Here is a 23,568-nt window from a genome sequence, read left to right on the forward strand (position 1 = left end):
TCTCGGTACCTAATGGCAGTCAGGCTACCTCTGGCGAGCACATGGAGGGCTGTGCGGCCCCCCAAAGAAATGCCACCCCACACCATGACTGACCCACCGCCAAACCGGTCAAGCTGGAGGATGTTGCAGGCAGCAGAACATTCTCCACGGTGTCTCCAGACTCTGTCACGTCTGTCACATGTGCTCAGTGTGAACCTGCTTTCATCTGTGAAGAGCACAGGGCGCCAGTGGCGAATTTGCCAATCTTGGTGTTCTCTGGCAAATGTCAAACGTCCTGCACGGTGTTGGGCTGTAAGCACAACCCCCACCTGTGGACGTCGGGCCCTCATACCACCCTCATGGAGTCTGTTTCTGACCGTTTGAGCAGACACATGCACATTTGTGGCCTGCTGGAGGTCATTTTGTAGGGCTCTGGCAGTGCTCCTCCTTCTCCTCCTTGCACAAAGGCAGAGATAGCGCTCCTACTGCTGGGTTGTTGCCCTCCTACGGCCTCCTCCACGTCTCCTGATGTACTGGCCTGTCTCCTGGTAGCGCCTCCATGCTCTGGACACTACGCTGACAGACACAGCAAACCTTCTTGCCACAGCTCACATTGATGTGCCATCCTGGATGAACTGCACTACCTGAGCCACTTGTGTAGGTTGTAGACTCCGTCTCATGCTACCACTAGAGTGAAAGCACCGCCAGCATTCAAAAGTGACCAAAACATCAGCCAGGAAGCATAGGAACTGAGAAGTGGTCTGTGGTCACCACCTGCAGAACCACTCCTTTATTGGGGGTGTCTTGCTAATTGCCTATAATTTCCACCTGTTGTCTATTCCATTTGCACAACAGCATGTGAAATGTATTGTCAATCATTGTTGCTTCCTAAGTGGACAGTTTGATTTCACAGAAGTGTGATTGACTTGGAGTTACATTGTGTTGTTTAAGTGTTCCCTTTATTTTTTTGAGCAGTGTATATACTCCCCTTTATTACTTTTCAACCCCGCCATCCTTTCCCTACTTGGGGTAAATTAGTGAACAACAATGCCCAGGCCTCTACTTCCAGCCTATACTTACTATCTACACCTTATGGACACAGTCAATTTTACAATTATTTTATTTTATTTGTTTTGTTTTTGTTCCTGAACTTCTTCTACTCTCAACCTCTCCGATCAATTTCATGATGTTCATCCGGTTTGCTTCTATATGCCATGTCTTTCTAACTGTGCTCTTTCCCAAAAGCTACCAACATACAACCTATATACTTATTATGGACACAGTATGCTTACATTATTAGTTATCTTGTTATTATTTGTTGTTATTTGTTATTAGTCCCATCCTTCAACTCCATTCAATACCTCCCATCTATCTCTTAACACCATCCATATAGGATTTCTATTTGCCATATATATTTCAATCGTACTGTGATGTTTTACAAAAGTTCTGAACCTTTCTATTCTCATTGCTTCTACAGATTGTGAATTAAAAATAAACATTTTTGCTAAAAGTATTATTATATTATTGATTGATTGACTATGACTTTTCAGATCACCCAGTAATGCTATCTGCAAGGCTAGCTCCAGGTAAATATTGCAATCCTTTAGCCATTCCTGAACCTGTGTCCAAAAACAAGCTACAAATGGACAGAACCAAAACAAATGATCTAATGATTCTGTCTCTTCACAGCAAAATCTGCAGAGCTGGGAAGATTGTATCCCCCATATAAATAACATTATATTGGTAGCAAGAATTTTATATAATAATTTAAATAGAAAGATTCTAATTTTTGAATCCGGTGTTGTTTTGCGTGTCAGTTCATAAACACTATGCCATGGGATTGGTACGTCAAAAATCTCTTCCCAACTATTTTGCAATCTATATGGGACGGCTGTCAATCCTTTGGTCCTTAAGTGAAACTGATATACTTTTTTATTTATCACAGTTTTCCTTAACCAATTATGTTCTTTAATGCAAGGCCGACAGACAAGTTCCTTACTTTCTCCACCTTCCACTTTCCTCTTCCACTTTTGCGGTAAGCCTGCAATTATTTGGTTGTAATTTTGGGTAGAGCAGACATTTCCATATGTTTTTGTTAGCTGCATGTGCGACATAACTCCACCAGTCCTACTGATGATATCATTTATGAAGATTATACCTTTTTTTTGTAAATTCTATCAAAAAATAAAGGTTTTTTGTCAATTAGTATATTTGAATTTAACCACAATATTTGTTGCATTATTTGTTCTGTCGTTTCTGGAGGATTAAATTGAAATTGCAACCAACTTTCTATGACTTGTTTTAGAAATAGTGATATTTGGGAGATGATTTCCTTTTCAAATAACTGAAAATGAGTGATTGTAATCTGAATAAAGGGAAAAAGGCCATTCTTGAACATTGGGTGAGACAATCTTACTAATTTGCTTGAGAACCAGTTCGGATTTAAGTATAACTTTTGTATGACTGAAGCTTTTAGTGATAGGTCTAATGCTTTAATATTTAATAATTTCTGTCCTCCGAATTCATATTCATTATATAAATAGGCCCTTTTAATTTTGTCTGGCTTGCCGTTCCAAATAAAATGGAATATTTTTTTCTCATATAATTTAAAAAACTGTTCGCTAGGCGTAGGCAAGACCATAAGCAAATAGGTAAACTGGGATAATACTAAAGAGTTAATCAGGGTGATTTTTCCACAAATGGACAGGTATTTACCTTTCCATGGTAGTAAGATCTTATCTATTTTTGCTAACTTTCTATTAAGATTTATTGAAGTGAGATCATTTATTTCCTTTGGGATATGTATTCCGAGTATAGCCACATCACCATCAGACCATTTTATTGGTAAACTACATGGTAATGTAAATTTTTTATTTTTTAGTGATCCAATACGTAATATAGTACACTTGTCATAATTTGGTTGTAATCCAGAGAGGTTAGAAAATGTATCTAGATCCTCTATGAGGCTGTGGAGGGATTCTAGTTGTGGATTTAAAAGAAAACATGAATCATCAGCGTACAATGACACCTTTGTTTTTAAGCCCTGGATTTCTAATCCTCTGATATTATTATTTGATCTGATTTTAATAGCTAACATCTCGATGACCACAATAAATAGATATGCCGATAGTGGACAACCTTGTTTCACTCGGTCACGTTCGTTGAATGACGGGTCAGGCCAAGGCGCAGCGTGATATGCGTACATGTTTATTAACTTATAAACACAACGACAAAACAACAAACGAAACGAAACGTGAAGTCCAAGGTAGAACACACAACATACCTTACAAGGAACAAGATCCCACAACTAGACCGTGCCAATAGGCTGCCTAAGTATGGTCCCCAATCAGAGACAACGAGCGACAGCTGCCTCTGATTGGGAACCACACCGGCCAACATAGAAATACACATACTAGATAATACAACATAGAACATACACAACAAAGAATATACACACCCTGACCCAACATATCAGAGTCCCCTGAGTCAGGGCGTGACAGTACCCCCCCCCAAAGGTGCGAACTCCGACCGCACAACATAAACATAACAGGGTAGGGGCCGGGTGGGCATTCCGCCTCGGAGGCGGATCCGGCTCGGGCGTGACGACCTCTCACTCTCCCTGTTACGCCCCTGGTCTGGTCTGGACCTCGGCGCGCTACTTCCCCTCTCCACTGGCTTGGTGCGAGGAGCAGGAACAGGCCGGGCCGGACTGGCGACGCGCACCACTGGCTTGGTGCGAGGAGCAGGAACAGGCCGGGCCGGGCTGGCGACGCGCACCACTAGCTTGGTGCGAGGAGCAGGAACAGGCCGGGCCGGGCTGGCGACTTGGTGCGAGGAGCAGGAACAGGCAGGGCCGGGCTGGCGACGCGCACCACTGGCTTGGTGCGAGGAGCAGGAACAGGCCGGGCCGGACTGTGGAGGCGGACTGGAGGTCTGGAGCGGAGAGCTGGCACAACCCGTCCTGGCTGAATGCCTACTTCCGCACAGTATGTGTGAGGCATCAGCACAGGACGCACTGGGCTGTGCACGCGCACTGGCGATACAGTTCGTAGAACTGGCGCAGGATATGCGGGACCGAGGAGGCGTACTGGAGACCAGGAGTGTTAAGCCGGCACACCCCGTCCTGGCTGGATGCCCATCTTCGCACGGCAGGTGCGTGGTGCAAGCACAGGACGTACAGGACTGTGCCGGCGCACTGGCGACACAGTACGTAGCTCCGCATAACACGGAGCCTGCCCAGTCATACGCTTTCTCGCGTGAGTACGGGGAGTTGGCTCTGCTCTGACACTAGGCTCCGCCAACCACCCCGTGTGCCCCCCCAAAAAATTTTTTTTATTGGGGCTGCTTCTCGGGCTTCCTCCTCGACCGGCCTCCTCCGTGTTGCCGTTGCACCTCTCCTGCCTGGGCATCTACCTTAGCCCATGGTCCTCTCCCCGCAAATATCTCTTCCAATGACCACAAATTGCCCACCTGTGACATGGCTATTCGCTCCACCTGGGCACGCTGCTTGGTCCTCATTTGATGGGATCTTCTGTCACGTTCGTTGAATGACGGGTCAGACCAAGGCGCAGCGTGATATGCATACATGTTTATTAATTTATAAACACAACGACAAAACAACAAACGAAACGTGAAGTCCAAGGTAGAACACACAACATACAGTGGGGAAAAAAAGTATTTAGTCAGCCACCAATTGTGCAAGTTCTCCCACTTAAAAAGATGAGAGAGGCCTGTAATTTTCATCATAGGTACACGTCAACTATGACAGACAAAATGAGAAAAAAAATCCAGAAAATCACATTGTAGGATTTGTAATGAATTTATTTGCAAATTATGGTGGAAAATAAGTATTTGGTCAATCACAAAAGTTTCTCAATACTTTGTTATATACCCTTTGTTGGCAATGACACAGGTCAAACGTTTTCTGTAAGTCTTCACAAGGTTTTCACACACTGTTGCTGGTATTTTGGCCCATTCCTCTATGCAGATCTCCTCTAGAGCAGTGATGTTTTGGGGCTGTCGCTGGGCAACACGGACTTTCAACTCCCTCCAAAGATTTTCTATGGGGTTGAGATCTGGAGACTGGCTAGGCCACTCCAGGACCTTGAAATGCTTCTTACGAAGCCACTCCTTCGTTGCCCGGGAGGTGTGTTTGGGATCATTGTCATGCTGAAAGACCCAGCCACGTTTCATCTTCAATGCCCTTGCTGATGGAAGGAGGTTTTCACTCAAAATCTCACGATACATGGCCCCATTCATTCTTTCCTTTACACGGATCAGTCGTCCTGGTCCCTTTGCAGAAAAACAGCCCCAAAGCATGATGTTTCCACCTCCATGCTTCACAGTAGGTATAGTGTTCTTTGGATGCAACTCAGCATTCTTTGTCCTCCAAACACGACGAGTTGAGTTTTTACCAAAAAGTTCTATTTTGGTTTCATCTGACCATATGACATTCTCCCAATCCTCTTCTGGATCATCCAAATGCACTCTAGCAAACTTCAGACGGGCCTGGACATGTACTGGCTTAAGCAGGGGGACACGTCTGGCACTGCAGGATTTGAGTCCCTGGCGGCGTAGTGTGTTACTGATGGTAGGCTTTGTTACTTTGGTCCCAGCTCTCTGCAGGTCATTCACTAGGTCCCCCCGTGTGGTTCTGGGATTTTTGCTCACCGTTCTTGTGATCATTTTGACCCCACGGGGTGAGATCTTGCGTGGAGCCCCAGATCGAGGGAGATTATCAGTGGTCTTGTATGTCTTCTATTTCCTAATAATTGCTCCCACAGTTGATTTCTTAAAACCAAGCTGCTTACCTATTGCAGATTCAGTCTTCCCAGCCTGGTGCAGGTCTACAATTTTGTTTCTGGTGTCCTTTGACAGCTCTTTGGTCTTGGCCATAGTGGAGTTTGGAGTGTGACTGTTTGAGGTTGTGGACAGGTGTCTTTTATACTGATAACAAGTTCAAACAGGTGCCATTAATACAGGTAACGAGTGGAGGACAGATGAGCCTCTTAAAGAAGAAGTTACAGGTCTGTGAGAACCAGAAATCTTGCTTGTTATTGTACTTATTTTCCACCATAATTTGCAAATAAATTCATTACAAATCCTACAATGTGATTTTCTGGATTTTTTCTCTCTCAATTTGTCTGACATAGTTGACGTGTACCTATGATGAAAATTACAGGCCTCTCTCATCTTTTTAAGTGGGAGAACTTGCACAATTGGTGGCTGACTAAATACTATTTTTTCCCACTGTACCTTACAAGGAACAAGATCCCACAACTAGACCGTGCCAATAGGCTGCCTAAGTATGGACCCCAATCAGAGACAACGAGCGACAGCTGCCTCTGATTGGGAACCACACCGGCCAACATAGAAATACACATACTAGATAATACAACATAGAACATACACAACAAAGAATATACACACCCTGACCCAACATATAAGAGTCCCCTGAGTCAGGGCGTGACACACTCCTCTTGACAGTTTAAAACCTTCTGAGAAATAGACATTATTTACTATTTTACACCTAGGGTTACTATACATGATTTTCACCCATTTTATAAGAGATTCTCCAAAATTGAAATGCTCCAGGCATCTATATATAAACCCCAGTCGTACTTTATCAAATGCCTTTTCGAAGTCTGCTATGAATAGCAGGCCTGGTTTCCCATATTTTCCATAGTGTTCTATTGTTTCCAATACTTGCCTTATATTATCTCCAATGTATCATCCATGTAAAAAAACTGTCTGATTAGAATGAATAATATCCGACAATACCTTTTTAATTCTATGCGCTATACATGGTTTCTCAAATGACTGCCTCGCCTGGTTCACCAACTACTTCTCAGATAGAGTTCAATGTGTCAAATCGGAGGGCCTGTTGTCTGGACCTATGGCAGTCTCTATGGGGGTGCCACAGGGTTCAATTCTTGGGCCGACTCTTTTCTCCGTGTATATCAATGATGTCGCTCTTGCTGCTGGTGACTCTCAGATCCACCTCTACGCAGACGACACCATTTTGTATACATCTGGCCCTTCATTGGACACTGTGTTAACAAACCTCCAAACGAGCTTCAATGCCATACAACACTCCCTCAGTAGCCTCCAACTGCTCTTAAACACTAGTAAAACTAAATGCATGCTCTTCAATCGAACGCTGCTGGCACCCGCCCACCGACTAGAATCACTACTCTCGACGGGTCTGACCTAGAGTATGTGGACAACTACAAATACCTAGGTGTCTGGTTAGACTGTAAACTCTCCTTCCAGACTCACATTAAGAATCTCCAATCCAAAGTTAAATCCAGAATCGGCTTCCAATTTCGCAACAAAGCCTCCTTCACTCATGCTGCCAAACATGCCCTCGTAAAACTGACTATCCTACCAATCCTTGACTTCGGTGATGTCATTTACAAAATAGCCTCCAACACTCTACTCAGCAAATTGGATGTAGTCTATCACAGTGCCATCCGTTTTGTCTCCAAAGCCCCATACACTACCCACCACTGTGACCTGTACGCTCTTGTTGGCTGGTCCTCATTACATGTTCGTCGTCAAACCCACTGGCTCCAGGCCATCTATAAATCACTGCTAGGCAAATCCCCGCTTTATCTTAGCTCATTGGTCACCATAGCAACACCCACCCATAGAATGCGCTCCAGCAGGTATATCTCACTGGTCATCCCCAAAGCCAACACCTCCTTTGGCCGCCATTCCTTCCAGTTCTCTGCTGCCAATGACTGGAACGAATTGCAAAAATCTCTGAAGCTGGAGACTCTTATCTCCCTCACTAACTTTAAGCATCAGTTGTCAGAGCACCTTACCGATCACTGTACCTGTACACAGCCCATCTGAAATTAGCCCATCCAACTACCTCATCCCTATATTGTTATTTATTTTGCTCATTGAATGAACATGAATTGCATGGCCTCTAAAGGCACATTTAAAGTTGTCCCATACAATAAGGGGATTTGCTGTACCTATGTTATGTCGGAAAAAGTCAGTTATAAATTCCATTGTTCTAATTATAAATAAATTATCATCCAATAGGCTTTAATTACATTTCCAATATCCTCGCCCATGTGGAAATTCAGTAAGAGTAATGTATATGCCAATTATATGATGGTCCGACCGCATTCTGTCCCCTATCAACACTTTTTAAACTTTTGGTGCCAACGAGAATGAGATAAGAAAGAAGTCAAGACGACTAGCTTGATTGAGTCTCCGCCATGTATATCTCACTAGATCAGTATATTTAAGCCTCCACATATCTACTAGTTCTAATGTATCCATGACATTCACAATTTCCTTAAGAGCATGTGGGTGATTGTTTGTGGTGTGATTTCCTTTACGGTCCTTTGAGCTATTTAAAACAGTATTATAATCACCCACCATAATAATATTGTCTTGAATTGCTTGCAGGGTTGATAATTTATTATATATATTGTCAAAGAATTGAGGATCATCATTATTTGGTCCGTAAAGGTTAATGAGCCATATCTGTTTATGGTCCAATAACATATTTAAAATAATCCATCTACCTTGCGTATCTATTTGGACAATTTGCACATTTGGATCGAAATTACTATTAATTAATATCATCACCCCTTTTGAATTTCTTTGCCCATGGGAGAAGTATATTTCCCACCCCCCCCATTCCTTTTTCCACGCAACTTCATCTCGAATTGTTGAATGAGTTTCCTGTATACAATAGATATTATATTCCTTCTCTTTGAGCCATGTAAATATTGTTCTTCTTTTGTTATTATCAGCTAAGCCATTACAATTAGAACTGGCTATACTTATTTCACCATACACCATAATGAGATACAAGTTTCAAGTCTATTTATCATTATATATGTTTGTAAATTTACCAATAAAAAATACCGTAATGATTGAGTGTCCATATAGCTGTACCGTGATATTTGCATTGCTACTGAGTAACCCTTCAATTGTTCTCCACTAATTCCCCCGCTAAAGCCCCTCCCCATCCCAAGTTGAGCCGTCATCCCAGTGATCGGCATCCCACCCACGTCCCTCCGGATCCCTATGGCCCCAAGAGGCCAGGACCCATCCATCGAAAACAGCACACAGTGCCACCCACAAAACAGAAGCAGATTAACCGCCAAAAGCATTTCCAATGCTGTCACCTCTCTCTCTATATATATAACTATTTAAAAACAATTATGCATATCCTATTTTCCATCATTATCAATTAATATGCGTAATAATGAACCGGCAGTTCATGCGTAGGACTTTAACATATAACCCGGATTGCCATTGTATTACATTTAATTTATTGACGAGCAATTATTATCCTAGCAAATAATTCCCATAGTCCATCCCATACCCCCCCCCACCCCACAACATCCCCACCCCCCCACAACAGATGCCGGACAAACACACATGCACATACTCACATACTCCAACACACTCAACCCCCCTACTCCACAATCCACCATAAAATCAGATACTCAACGGCTGTTATATCCCAGAGCCCAACTCAAGAAAGAACCTGATTTACGAGTGCACATACAGTTAAAGCTGATTGAGAAAGCATGCAGATTGAGCAGAAATTGACAACAATGTGAGATTTGATTAATCTACTTAATCTATGTCAAGTCCTAAGAAGAAGAGACTTGTTTGGGCCAAGAAACACGAGCAATGGACATTAGACCGGTGGAAATCTGTCCTTTGGTCTGATGAGTCCAAATGTGAGATTTTTGGTTCCAACTGCCGTGTCTTTGTGAGACGCAGAGTAGGTGAACAGATGATCTCTGCGTGTGTGGTTCCCACCGTGAAGCATGGAGGAGGAGGTGTGATGGTGTGGGGGTGCTTTGCTGGTGACACTGTCAGTGATTTATTTAGAATTCAAGGCACACTTAACCAGCATGGCTACCACAGCATTCTGCAGCAATACGCCATCCCATCTGGTTTGCGCTTAGTGGGACTATCATTTGTTTTTCAACAGGACAATGACCCAACACACCTACAGGCTGTGTAAGGGCTACTTGACCAAGAAGGAGAGTGATGGAGTGCTGCATCAGATGACCTGGCCTCCACAATCACCCGACCTCAACCCAATTGAGATGGTTTGGGATGAGTTGGACCGCAGAGTGAAGGAAAAGCAGGCAATAAGTGCTCAGCATATATGGGAACTCCTTCAAGACTGTTGGAAAAGCATTCCAGGTGAAGCTGGTTGAGAGAATGCCAAGAGTGTGCAAAGCTGTCATCAAGGCAAAGGGTGGTTACTTTGAAGAATCTAAAATGTATTTTGATTTGCTTAACACTTTTTTGGTTACTACATGATTCCATGTGTTATTTCATAGTTTTGATGTCTTCACCATTATTCTACAATGTAGAAAATAGTTTAAAAAAACTTGAATAAGTAGGTGTTTCCAAACTTGTACTGTATATATGTGAAATGAACAAACAAACAAACGTGTCCACAAACCTGTTCTGGGTAGGTGTGTCGGGCCAGGGCGCTGACCCTCTCTCCCATCTGTTTCTGGACCAGCAGAACCTCTGTAGCACTGCCATGGCTCAGAGCCTGCTCCGTAAAACTACTGCAGCTCTGGATGTTGTCCTTACCCTGCAGGAGAGAGGAGAGCTGGGCCTGGAGCACCTACAGACAGAGAGAAGAGGAGAGATGCTAAGAGAGGGAGGAGAGTAGGTAGGGATAGTAAGAGACAGGGAGGAGAGGAGGGAGAGATAGTAAGAGTCAGGGAGGAGAGGAGGGAGGGATAGTAAGAGTCAGGGAGGAGAGGAGGGAGAGATAGTAAGAGACAGGGAGGAGAGGAGGGAGAGATAGTAATAGACAGGGAGGAGAGTAGGGAGAGATAGTAAGAGACAGGGAGGAGAGTAGGGAGAGATAGTAAGAGACAGGGAGGAGAGGAGGGAGAGATAGTTGGAGACCGGGAGGAGAGGAGGGAGAGATAGTAATAGACAGGGAGGAGAGGAGGGAGAGATAGTTGGAGACAGGGAGGAGAGGAGCGAGAGAATGGTAGGTAGTCAGAAACAGAGTGAAGAGAGAGGGAGAAAAAGAGGTAAGACCGAGAGAGAAAGAGAGTCGAGAGATAGTCATCCACAGAAGTAAGAGAGAGGTAGTTCTTCATAGACCATCAACGTGTCCCAAATGACCCCCTGTTCCCTATATAGTTCCCTACTTTTGACCAGAGCCTTATAGGCCCTGGTCAAAAGTAGTGCACTAAATAGGAAATAGGGTGCCATTTGGGACAGCAGAGCTAATCCTGTTACAGGTACCTTCTGCTTAGTGCAGCAGATGTTCTCCAGGTCAGTGATGAGGGCAGTCTTCCTGAGGTGTAGCGCCCTCTCTAGCTCCTCAAAGGTACTGCTGATCTCTGTCACCGCCTCGTTCTTCCTGTCAGTCAGCTGCTTGGAGATCTCCCCTACCAGCTCTATAGCAGCCCTCAGCTGAGGGAGCCTGGGACAGGAAGATGAAACAGTATACTGTCACTACTTCACACAGTCCAATCAAGTAACCAACGAGCATGAACAGAGGAACTGACTAAATGTGTGTGCAATTTCTATCGACCTTCAGTCCTCCATGAGAAGCCGAAACCCAGAGACTGGAAAACTGCACTCCGGTACTTTATCATTGCACTTACTAAGACTTATACGGTGTGTACACAGTGGTCAATGTATTTAGAATAGGGCTTTAACGACCCTAAAACCGTCCCTCATTCCAGACAGAGCAGTATAGACAGGTTTACCATCCAGTACCTGTTGCGTATGGCGTCCAGCTGGGTCTTCAGGGCTGCTTTCTGTTGCTCCAAGACATCTCTTAGAGGGACAGTCACATGTTCCCTGTGCTCTCCCTCAGTACACTCAAGACACATAGCAGTCTCACATGACTCGCAGTAGAACTCCATCACCTGCAGGGGGCGCAGGGCAACAACACACAGCACAGCTCAACACATGATGACTCACCATAGACCAGGCAGGTTCATACAGTGACAAGGTCAAACATGGATACGTTTACTCAATGTTTAGGGGCTTGTAATTGGTATGAATCCACACTTCTGAACAATACGCTCACTTCAATGTAAAACTGGCAAGGTCGGCCCTCAGTCCTTTTCCCTTCAAGTCAGATACGTACTGATTTAGCTAGTCCATGGCGCATATCGACTAAGCGTCTCATAGTAGACATGATAATCTAGGATCAGTTTTGCCTTTTAGATCATAATGAATCAGATTATATGAACAGATCCTAGATCAGCACTCCTACTCCGAAATGCTTTGTGGATATAAAATCAGTTGTGTTCACTCTAACAGTCAGTGACACCAATGTATCATCAATTAGATATCAGACTGAAGCCTACCTTTCCCGCTTTGTTGGGGCAGGAGATTTGTAGCATAGGGGCAGTAGAGGGGTAGATGGGGCAGTAGAGGGGTAGATGGGGCAGTAGAGGGGTAGATGGGGCAGTAGAGGGGTAGATGGGGCAGTAGAGAGGTAATAGAAGCCTACCTTGCCCTCATGGTTGGGGCAGGAGAGCGGCTGGCAGGCGGCAGCAGCACTGACTGACTCCAGCACACTGCAGGCCTCTGGGGGGGAACACTCTGGGTCCCTCTGCAGCACCTCCATCAGGTTGGTTATGAAGAAGTTGTTCTGCAGCGCGGCCACGCCCTTCTCTGGCAGGATGGACGTCTGACGACACACTGGACACGATAACGTCAGAGACTGAGGGGGGATGTAGTTCTGTAGGCATCTGGGAAAGAGAGGAGAGAAGAACAGGGATGGGTTATTATAACCCATGTCAAGTTGATGGTTATCGTGCTCATCACATTTAGACAAATGTCAACCCTTTCAACAATTGGCACCAATACAAAGGGTCAAGTCAAGGAGCTTACAACATTGCAGCCATCTCCAGAAGATGATGTGAACAGAACAGACAGGGCAGAGGACAGGGCAGACGTCAGTGAGCTGTGTCAGGGAATACAGAGAGTGGAGAGCAGAGACTGCTGATGAGAACATTCCTGTCAAGTGAGGGTAGCAGGTGTGGAAAGAGCTGCTAGCTGGCAGCACCACTGTGGACTGTGCTACCATCAGGAGAATGCACACTGCTCCTCTGTGTTCTCCCTTCTCTCTCACTCCAACTCTCTTCGTCTCTCTCTCTCTCTCTCTCTCTCTCTCCAGCTGAAGAGGTACGTGTAGGCCCTCCTCCCCCTGCGAATGTCTGTTGAGATGGGTGAAGCAGAAGTACTGTGGCACCATCAGGAGAATGGCCCCTGCTCTCCCTCCACCAGGCCTGGGGAGACTGCCTGTCACCTTAAGTCACTGGGATGCCAAGCTGATAAGGAAATCTCTGGCATACAGAGCATGTGCAGACTCAGAGCATGTGCAGACCAGCTGGCTGGTGTGTTTACGGACATATTCATTCTCTCCCTATCCCAGTCTGCTGTCCCCATATGCTTCAAGATGGCCACCATTGTCCCTGTACCCAAGAAAGAAAGCAACGGTAACTGAACTAAATGACTATCGCCCCGTAGCACTCACTTCTGTCATCATGAAGTGCTTTGAGAGACAAGGATCATATCACCTCTACCTTACCTGCCACCCTAGACCCACTTCAATTTGCTTACCGCCCCAATAGATCCACAGACGATGCAATCGCCATCACACTGCACACTGCCCTATCCCATCTGGACAAGAGGAATACCTATGTAAGAATGCTGTTCATTGACTATAGCTCAGCATTCAACACCATAGTACCCTCCAAGCTCATCATTAAGCTCGAGGCCCTGGGTCTGAACCCTGCCCTGTGCAACTGGGTCCTGGACTTCCTGACGGGCCGCCCCCATGTGGTGAAGGTAGGAAACAACACCTCCACTTCGCTGATCCTCAACACTGGGGCCCCACAAGGGTGCGTGCTCAGCCCCCTCCTGTACTCCCTGTTCACCCATGACTGTGTGGCCAAGCACGCCTCCAACTCAATCATCAAGTTTGCAGACGACACAACAGTAGTAGGTTTGATTACCAATAATGACGAGACAGCCTACAGGGAGGAGGTCAGGGTTCTGGGAGTGTAGTGCCAGGAAAATAACCTCTCACTCAACGTCAACAAAACAAAGGAGATGATCGTGGACTTCAGGAAACAGCAGAGGGAACACCCCCCTATCCACATTGACGGGACCGCAGTGGAGAAGGTTGAAAGCTTCAAGTTCCTCTGCGTACACATCACTGACAAACTGAAATGGTCCACCCACACAGACAGTGCGGTGAACAGCGCCTCTTCAACCTCAGGAGGCTGAAGAAATTTGGCTTGGCACCTAAAACCCTCACAAACTTTTACAGATGCACAATTGAGAGCATCCTGTCAGGTTGTATCACCGCCTGGTACGGCAACTGCACCGCCCGCAACCGCAGGGCTCTCAAGAGGGAGGTGCGGTCTGCTCAACGCATCACCGGGGCAAACTACCAGCCCTCCAGGACACCTACAGCACCTGATGTCACAGGAAGGCCAAAAAGATAATCAAGGACAACAACCACCCGAGCCACTGCCTGTTCACCCCGCTATCATCCAGAAGGCGAGGTCAGTACAGGTGCATCAAAGCTGGGACCGAGAGACAGAAAAACAGCTTCTATCTCAAGGCCATCAAACTGTTAAATAGCACAGAGGCTGCTGCCTATATACATAGATTAGAAATCACTGGCCACTTTAATAAATGGAACACTAGTCACTTTAATAATGTTTATATATCTTGCATTACTCATCTCATATGTATATACTGTATTCTATACTATTCTACTGTATCTTAGTCTATGCCGCTCTGACATTGCTCGTCCATATATTTATTTATATATTCTTAATTCCACTGCTTTACTTAAATTTGTGTGTATTGGGTATATGTTGTGAAATTGTTAGATATGACTTGTTAGATATTACTGCACTGTCGGAGCTAGAAACACAAGCATTTCGCTACACCCGCAATAACATTTGCTAAACACGTGTATGTGACCAACAAAATTTTATTTTGACTTTGTGCCATAACACATACTTGACTCTCTCATGACTTTATGCCATAAGAATTATCTCTCTCGCAAACATTACCTCATGCCCTGACCTAGTTCAACAACTCATTATTGCAGGGCAGGAAATACATTTTCCTTCTTAGATTAAAATAAGTGAGAAAAACACTACCAGTCAAAGGTTTGGACACACCTACTCATTCAAGGGCTTTTCATTATTTTTACATTGTAGAATAATAGTGAAGACATCAAAACTATTAAATAACACATATGGAATCATGTAGTAAACAAAAAAGTGTTAAATAGCCACCCTTTGCCTTGATGACAGCTTTGCACACTCTTGGCATTCTCTCAACCAGCTTCACCAAGGAGTTCCCACATATGCTGAGCACTTGTTGGCTGCATTTCCTTCACTCTGTGGTCCGACTCATCCCAAACCATCTCAATTGGGTTGAGATCGGGGGATTGTGGAGGCCAGGTCATCTGATGCAGCACTCCATCACTCTCCTTCTTGGTCAAATAGCCCTTACACAGCCTGGAGGTGTGTCGGGTCATTGTCCTGTTGGAAAACAAATGATAGTCCCACTAAGCCCAAACCAGATGGGATGGCGTATCGCTGTAGAATGCTGTGGTAGCTATGCTGGTTAAGTGTGCCTTGAATTCTTAACAAATCACAGACAGTGTCACCAGCAAAGCACCCCCACACCATAACACCTCCTCCTCCATGCTTTACGCTGGGAAATAAACATACGGAGATCATCCGTTCACCCACACCGCGTCTCACAAAGACACGGCGGTTGGAACCAAAAATGTCCAATTTGGACTCCAGACCAAAGGACACATTTCCACTGGTCCATTGCGCGTGTTTCTTGGCCCAAGCAGGTCTCTTCTTCTTATTGGTGTCCTTTAGTAGTGGTTTCTTTGCAGCAATTTGACCATGAAGGCCTGATTCACACAGTCCCCTCTGAACAGTTGATGTTGAGATGTGTCTGTTACTTGAACTCTGTGAAGCATTTATTTGGGCTGCAATTTCTGAGGCTGGTAACTCTAATGAACTTATCCTCTGCAGCAGAGTTAACTCTGGGTCTTCCATTCCTGTGGCGGTCCTCATGAGAGCCAGTTTCATCAGAGCGCTTGATGGTTTTTGCGACTGCACTTCTCTTTGCTTATTTGATCTGTTCTTGCCATAATATGGACTTGGTCTTTTACCAAATAGGGCTATCTTCTGTATACCCCCCTACCTTGTCACAACACAACCCTTGAATGAGTAGGTTTGTCCAAACTTTTGACTGGTAGTGTATATATATTTTTTTAATGTTGGACATTAAAGACTGTAAAAACACCAGCAAATCAGCTCCAAGTGATTTAAATATTGGAAATCTGTTCCAAAGTGTTCCCACACATAATAGAGAGATATGTGATCGTACACAAATGTAAGCAAGGTTTGAAATTATTATGTTTTAGTCAAATATTATATCTGTTTGGGCTTCTTGCGGTCAATCAGCAGTCTACAAATTATTTGTCATTATGTTCCGGCCCCCTGACCATCTGCTCAAGAACAAATCGGCCTGCGGCTGAATTGAGTTGATGATCCCTGGTGTAGGCTGTATGGTAGAGACTTACTTCTCACAGAAAATGTGTAAGGGTTGTGGTAGTGGTTAGGTGTAGGGTGTATGGTAGAGACTTACTTCTCACATAAAATGTGTAAGGGTTGTGGTAGTGGTTAGGTGTAGAGTGTATGGTAGAGACTTACTTCTCACAGAAGGTGTGTAGGCAGGGCAGGACTTTGGGGTTGTGGTAGTGGTCCAGACAGATGCTGCAGACCAGGAACTGTTTGTCTATCTGCCGGACCACTGGGCTGGTGCTGCCCGTCTCATGCTTCGCCATGACGACAGACATTCACAGGGAGAGGGAGCACAAGCACCTCTTCACCTGGAGAGAGAGAGATGAGAGGGTGAGAGCACTGACACACATAAGCTGCGTTACGAATTCAGACTCTTTTCCCTGGAGTGTATCCTTGCTTACTTTTCTTCATTGATTGTCGAAGCATTGGATTGGTGAAAGCATTGGCTAGAGGGAGTTTACACCATTTCACCACAAGTGAATTCCCTTCAAATCTATGACAGAGTGAGTGAATTAATAGAAAATCAGAGTACAACTATGTAAAAGAGGAGGCCCCACCTGATCATAGGAAGGGAGAACAGGATCACTATCAGTTCAAGGCTTCACAGCAGGAAGAGGGCGTCATGTCATTGTATAGAATAATTACATGATGCCCAGAAACAATGACATCATCATCAGGAGACAAAGTAAAGGGTGCTCTCCTAGTTTATCCAACCCTATCCCTATAAACACAGATTATCCATTATATTGACCAGATACTCTGGTGGCTGCTCTAACAATGAAAATAAATGTCTTTAAAAATGGCAGTAAGGAGGAGGCAAGATCAGGTGGGACTGTTTTAGCCAATGACAGCCCATATACGCGTGTGAACAAAAGGCACAACGGTTACCACAGCCACAAAGTCAACATTGGCTATATCGTAAAGATTCATGAAAACAAACTTTTGCTTTTTTGTTTTAATTTAAGGGTAGGGATAGGCATAAGGTTAGCAGTGTGGTTAGGGTTAGGTTTAAAATCACATTTTAAGAAGATAAATTGTAGAAATAGGAGGGTTTATGACTTTGTGGCTGTGGTAACTAGACGACCAGGCACAACTTTCTACATTTTTCTCAAAGTTGCCAAGATGTCACGTGACCATATTATTTCCGTACACTCGTAACAACGTAATCATTACGAAACTTCTAATCGATCAAATAAGCCACACGTAGCAAATCATTTTTTGCGACACCATCTCATGGACCTCCATACAAAAACTCCTCGCTTGGTGAGCGAAAATAAACAAAAAAAACGCCACCTGCTGGAGAATACAGATTTTGGGCCCAGTTATCCCTCTCGCTTCACCTCTTCCTCTCTGGTATAACCCAGACAGTCTCTTTGTCTTCCTCTCCACTAACAGACTCCAGCTCCCTCAGGGGGACTGAGGTAATAACTAAGGTAATATTACTGAATTGCTTCATGACTTAATGACTGGGGAAACAAATGGATCCATGTGATTATGACTGCAGTGGCACAGGGCTCAGATCAAAGACAATCTAATTATCCATACCACCAGCAGCAGTCATACATTCATCACCCAGTGTGAGGAAATTAACAATTTCACTCAAACCCACAGACATAGAAGTCTGGACTGATGATCGCTGTAACAAGAGAACATGTCTGAGTCCAAAACGGTACCCTATTCCTTTTATAGTGCACTACTTTTGATCAGGTCCTACTGCACTATGTAGGGAATATGGTGCCATTTCGGACACACCCCATGGCCAAATACTTTTTTGTATTTGTTTCTCTGATTTATATATTACATTTTTACTGTATAGTAAAATTACAAATCAGTGGTTTTTGTGGGCCTACAGACAGTAATGACGTTGATAGGATATCTGCACATAAAGCCAGAGCTGGCATTACAATGATTTGTATCAGTGGGTCAACTACAGATTAACAGTGTACAGATGACATAATTATGACATGCTGTACATCTGTCATATAGAACACAGATTAACCCCTACATCCCCAACAACATACTGCCATGAAGTGGTAACTATTAGTGACAACTGTACATAGACATACTGCTCTAACATGGTCAATGCACATTCACTAATCAAGCAGCTGTTTTTCTCACTATCTGTAGATACACCTTATTAGCCTAAATATAACATGTTTTGGGTTGGCTACTTGATAGATGCTGTATGGTCTTTGTCTTCTGAGAGCTCCTGAGAGCCAGGCCATAGAGATATTATGATTCTAATTCTGAGAGCCACTCTGAGCCAGGCTGTAGGCCTATTCTGTATTCAGGCAGCCAGGCTGTATTCTCAGAGCAGGATAGAGCAGAGCCTGGGCCACAGCCACAGCCTGGCCTGGAGCAGATCATTGTGACACCAGCCACGTGCCACTCTGAGGCCCTGATACAGACAGGCCTTATTATAGATGCTGCAGAGAGGAGAGGAAGGACTGCTACTATCAGACCAGTGCTACACCACACTGCTACTACTACAGACAGCTTCATCAGACCCAGTGCTACAGTACTACTATACCACAAATCAGCCCAGTGCGACAGCCCAGTGTTACTACTAGCCACACGCCTACCCCCTAGCCCCACACATCCGCCCACTAGCTGCAACCTTTCCATAACCTTGACACTTTATTTTAGCTTCATATGTAAAAGCTTGTCTTATTCTTCTAGATTTCTTCTATTATTATTCTATATTAGGCTTGGTAATAAGTATGTACTTATGCAGAAGCACTCATAAGCTCCTTGTTAAAGAGTAATTTCATCCACGGTTAGGCCCTACTGTCAGACAGATTTGCATTTTTTTTTTAAAGAAGTACAGTACCAGTCAAATGTTTGGACACACCTACTCATTCAAGGGTTTTTCTTTATTTTAACTATTTTCTACATTGTAAAATAATAGTGAAGACATCAAAACTATGAAATAACACATATGGAATCATGTAGTAACCAAAAAAGTGTTAAACAAATCTAAATCTATTTTATATTTGAGATTCTTCAAAGTAGCCACCCTTTGCCTTGATGACAGATTTGCACATTCTTGGCATTCTCTCAACCAGCTTCATGAGGTAGTCACCTGGAATGCATTTCAATTAACAGGTGTGCCTTCTTAAAAGTTAATTTGTGGAATTTCTTTCCTTCTTAATGCATTTGAGCCAATCAGTTGTGTTGGTACAAGGTGGGGGGTATACAGAAGATAGCCCTATTTGGTAAAAGACCAAGTCCATATAATGGCACGAACAGCTCAAATAAGCAAAGAGAAACAACAGTCCTTTAAGACATGAAGGTCAGTCAATCCGGAAAATTTCAGTCGCAAAAACCATCAAGCGCTATGATGAAACTGGCTCTCATGAGGACCGCCACAGGAATTGAAGAGCAAAAGTTACCTCTGCTGCAGAGGATAAGTTCATTAGAGTTACCAGCCTCAGAAATTGCAGCCCAAATAAATGCTTCACAGAGTTCAAGTAACAGATACATCTCAACATCAACTGTTCAGAGGGGACTGTGTCAATCAGGCCTTCATGGTCGAATTGCTGCAAAGAAACCACTACTAAAGGACACCAATAAGAAGAAGAGACTTGCTTGGGCCAAGAAACACGAGCAATGGACATTAGACCGGTGGAAATCTGTCCTTTGGTCTGGAGTCCAAATTGGCGATTTTTGGTTCCAACCGCCATGTCTTTGTGAGACGCAGTGTGGTTGAACGGATGATCTCTGCGTGTGTATTTCCCACCGTAAAGCATGGAGGAGGAGGTGTTATGGTGTGGGGGTGCTTTGCTGGTGACACTGTCTGTGATTTATTTAGAATTCAAGGCACACTTAACCAGCATGGCTACCACAGCATTCTACAGCAATACGCCATCCCATCTGGTTTGGGCTTAGTGGGACTATCATTTGTTTTTCAACAGGACAATGACCCAACACACCTCCAGGCTGTGTAAGGGCTATTTGACCAAGAAGGAGAGTGATGGAGTGCTGCATCAGATGACCTGGCCTCCACAATCCCCCGACCTTAACCCAATTGAGATGGTTTGGGATGAGTCGGACCGCAGAGTGAAGGAAAAGCAGCGAACAAGTGCTCAGCATATGTGGGAACTCCTTCAAGACTGTTGGAAAAGCATTCCAGGTGAAGCTGGTTGAGAGAAAGCCAAGAGTGTGCAAAGCGGTCATCAAGGCAAAGGGTGGCTATAAAATATATTTAGATTTGTTCAACACTTTTTTTGGTTACTACATGATTCCATATGTGTTATTTAATAGTTTTGATGTCTTCACTATTATTCTACAATGTAAAAAATAGTACAAATAAAGAAAAACCCTTGAATGAGTAGGTGTGTCCAAACTTTTGACTAGTAGTGTATATTCTACTGTAAAATTAAATAGCTAATCCTTTTATGATTAACTACACTCTTAGAAAAAAAGGTGCTATCTAGAACCTTAAAGAGTTCTTCGGCTGTCCCCATAAGATAACCCTTTTTGGTTGCAGGTAGAACCCTTTTGGTTCCAAGTATAACCCTTTAGGGTGCCATGTAGAACCCTTTCTGCATAGGCTGCATCTCAAATGGCACCCTATTCCATTTACAGTGCACTACTTTTGACCAGGGCCCATAGAGCTCTGGTCAAGAGTAGTGCACTATATAGGGAATAGAGTGCCATTTGGGACTCAGCATTACGGCGTGATACAACATGGCAGGTTCACAGAGATAGAAAGCGGTATGCTACAAAAGAACACACTGGCCTTAAATCTGTGGGCCTTAAATCAGGCTTGATAAGAGAACAATGTCCACAGTGTCTAAAATAAAGTATTCACTGAGGGCAGGAAATACTGTATCACTACTTATGTGTTAAAAAAGGACATATGGTAACGTGGTAATATTATGCTATACAGTTTCAGGCCATGCCTGTGAGTGACCTAGATAAAAACTAATCCAGGGAATGGAATACAGAATACAGAGACCGGGGGAAACTCCCTGATATGTGAGAAACATCTACCCATAGATATCCTAGAATTCACTAGAGTGGATGATGTCATAGACCTGCATTTTTAGTCATGTTGCTAGGACGCCAATTTTCACTCTAATTAATTATACGATCTCTATTCTCTATGCTTCAACCTTGTTTCTCCAGAAATGTCTAGTGACTCAACCTTCATATCTTTACCATCACAGCCCTGATAAAACTAATCCAGAGAATGAAAGTGAATACAAGACTGTGTTAGTCCGCTGAGCTAATGCATATGCATTAGCTTGAGGAGCTAATGCAAGACTTCTCTTAGAGAGAAATGTCCACTCACCTTTCACATCTTCACCACCACCACAGCCTGTAGTGTAGGACTATAGGCTATCTGTCCCTCAGTCTGGACTCATCTTTCATGTGCTGGGCTCGACTGAGGCTCGGTCAGTAATCTCTCCTCAGAGACACTTCAATTCAACTTATCTCTCAATCTCTGACTCCTCTCCTCTGCTCTGTTCTGTGATGGAGGAGCGGACCAGCAGACCGCTGAGCCTTGGAGCTTTACTAAAGCTCTCCTGCTCTGCTCACAAACAGACCACAATGAATGCTGGGATTCCCTCCTTCTTTACCCCCTCTTTCTGTTCTCCCTCCTGGCTGTCGTTTTCTCTCTCCTCTGGTGGTTATTTATTTACACACTAGACTGAGATTAGTCGCTTGACACAGTAGACACAGCATAGAGCTCTTCTCTGTGTAGCTCTCCAGCCAGTTAGCTTCTCTCTCTGTTGTGTTGTTCTGGTGTTGAAAGAGGAAGGAGAAAAAGAGGAAGCCTTAAAATGGCACTCCCCAAATTCTTCCCTGGTTCCTTCCCATGTACTGCCTCCTGCCTGACTCCCAGCTGGCCTAGAGGAGAGCCAAATAACAGTAGCTCTGAGAGGACCACCTGTCTGTATATCTATCTGTCTGTCTCTCTCTCTGCCTGCCGGTCTATCTGTCTGTCTGAGAGCAGTAGTAGGTACATAACAGTAGTACACACAGAGAGAGAGAAGCAGGGAGCTAGCTTCTACACACATAGAGAAAAGCAGGGAGCTAGCCTATACACTCAGAGAGTAGATGAACTAGCTCTAGACAGAGAAAGAGAAATACACAGGGAGCTAGCTTCTATACTGAGAGAGAGAGAGAGAGAGAGAGAGAGAGAGAGAGAGAGAGAGAGAGAGAGAGAGAGAGAGAGAGAGAGAGAGAGAGAGAGTAGGGTGAGCTAGACTGCTGTAGTCTCCCTCAGAGCAACCAGAGGCAGCTGACTTTGCTGCTGAGAGCAGCTCTTAACAATCACATTCCTTCTGCTTTCAGCTCTGTCTCTCTCTCTCTCTCAGCAGACGGATCTCAGCAACTAGTCTAGTGACAGACTTATTTTGCCTCCCAACCCGTACCCTATTGCATACATAGTGCACTATGTAGGGAATAGGGTGCCATTTGGTACACAGCCATACAGATGGAGCTGTTCTCAGCCAGCAGCAGCAGGCTAGGCACACCCCCAGCCCCTCTCTCCTTTCCTCCCTCCACAGCCCCCTCCCTCTGTAGCCCTCTCCCTGTCTTCTCAGCAGCTGAATGGTAGCAGCTGAACGGTGACATCAGAGGGGTGCAAGCCAAGACAAACCCTTCAGGCTCCTCCCTTCTCTGTCTCTTTGCTCTCTGTGTGTGTGCTGGCTAGTTGCTACACTAGGCCTGCAGCAGCCTTCCGTCCTCTATCTCTCTGTATGTTCGCTAGTCGCAACGCTGGGCCTGCGGCAGTCTACCTCCCCTCCCTTCCCTCCACATACACTCCCCCGGCAGCCCCCTCCCAGTTCCTCCCACTCGCTTTGCCACAGAAAGAGGATCTGTCTTTAAAAAACAGTGTTCACCAGACAGCAGCTTTGTGCAATAATGCACTCTGACAAGTCTTTGGAGAAAGGTTGAATGGCAGATATAACGGTGGGTGTGAAAAGGATATTCTTAAGCCAAGGTAACCTCACACAGAAAG

The 23,568-nt window shown here is 44.6% G+C and overlaps 1 protein-coding gene across 2 annotated transcripts in view; it reads right to left on the reverse strand.

Moving 5' to 3' along the window:
* Positions 1–23,568, reverse strand: part of LOC121567887 (tripartite motif-containing protein 3-like) — a 43,908-nt gene that overhangs the window by 9,618 nt on the left and 10,722 nt on the right. Inside the window, exons 1-6 of one of the 2 annotated variants that reach the window (XM_045213774.1) lie at positions 21,892–22,304; positions 16,725–16,903; positions 12,470–12,710; positions 11,725–11,876; positions 11,245–11,425; positions 10,436–10,606 (exon numbers count right to left, since the gene is read on the reverse strand). In XM_045213774.1, the coding sequence (XP_045069709.1) occupies positions 10,436–10,606; positions 11,245–11,425; positions 11,725–11,876; positions 12,470–12,710; positions 16,725–16,870 (891 nt within the window). In that variant the 5' untranslated portion in view covers positions 16,871–16,903; positions 21,892–22,304. Of the gene's footprint in view, positions 1–10,435; positions 10,607–11,244; positions 11,426–11,724; positions 11,877–12,469; positions 12,711–16,724; positions 16,904–21,891; positions 22,305–23,568 lie in introns of those variants that run through there. The other variant, XM_045213772.1, reaches the window with a different exon arrangement.

This window comes from Coregonus clupeaformis, chromosome 5 (assembly GCF_020615455.1).
Source record: "Coregonus clupeaformis isolate EN_2021a chromosome 5, ASM2061545v1, whole genome shotgun sequence".
Taxonomy (NCBI): Eukaryota; Metazoa; Chordata; class Actinopteri; order Salmoniformes; family Salmonidae; genus Coregonus; species Coregonus clupeaformis.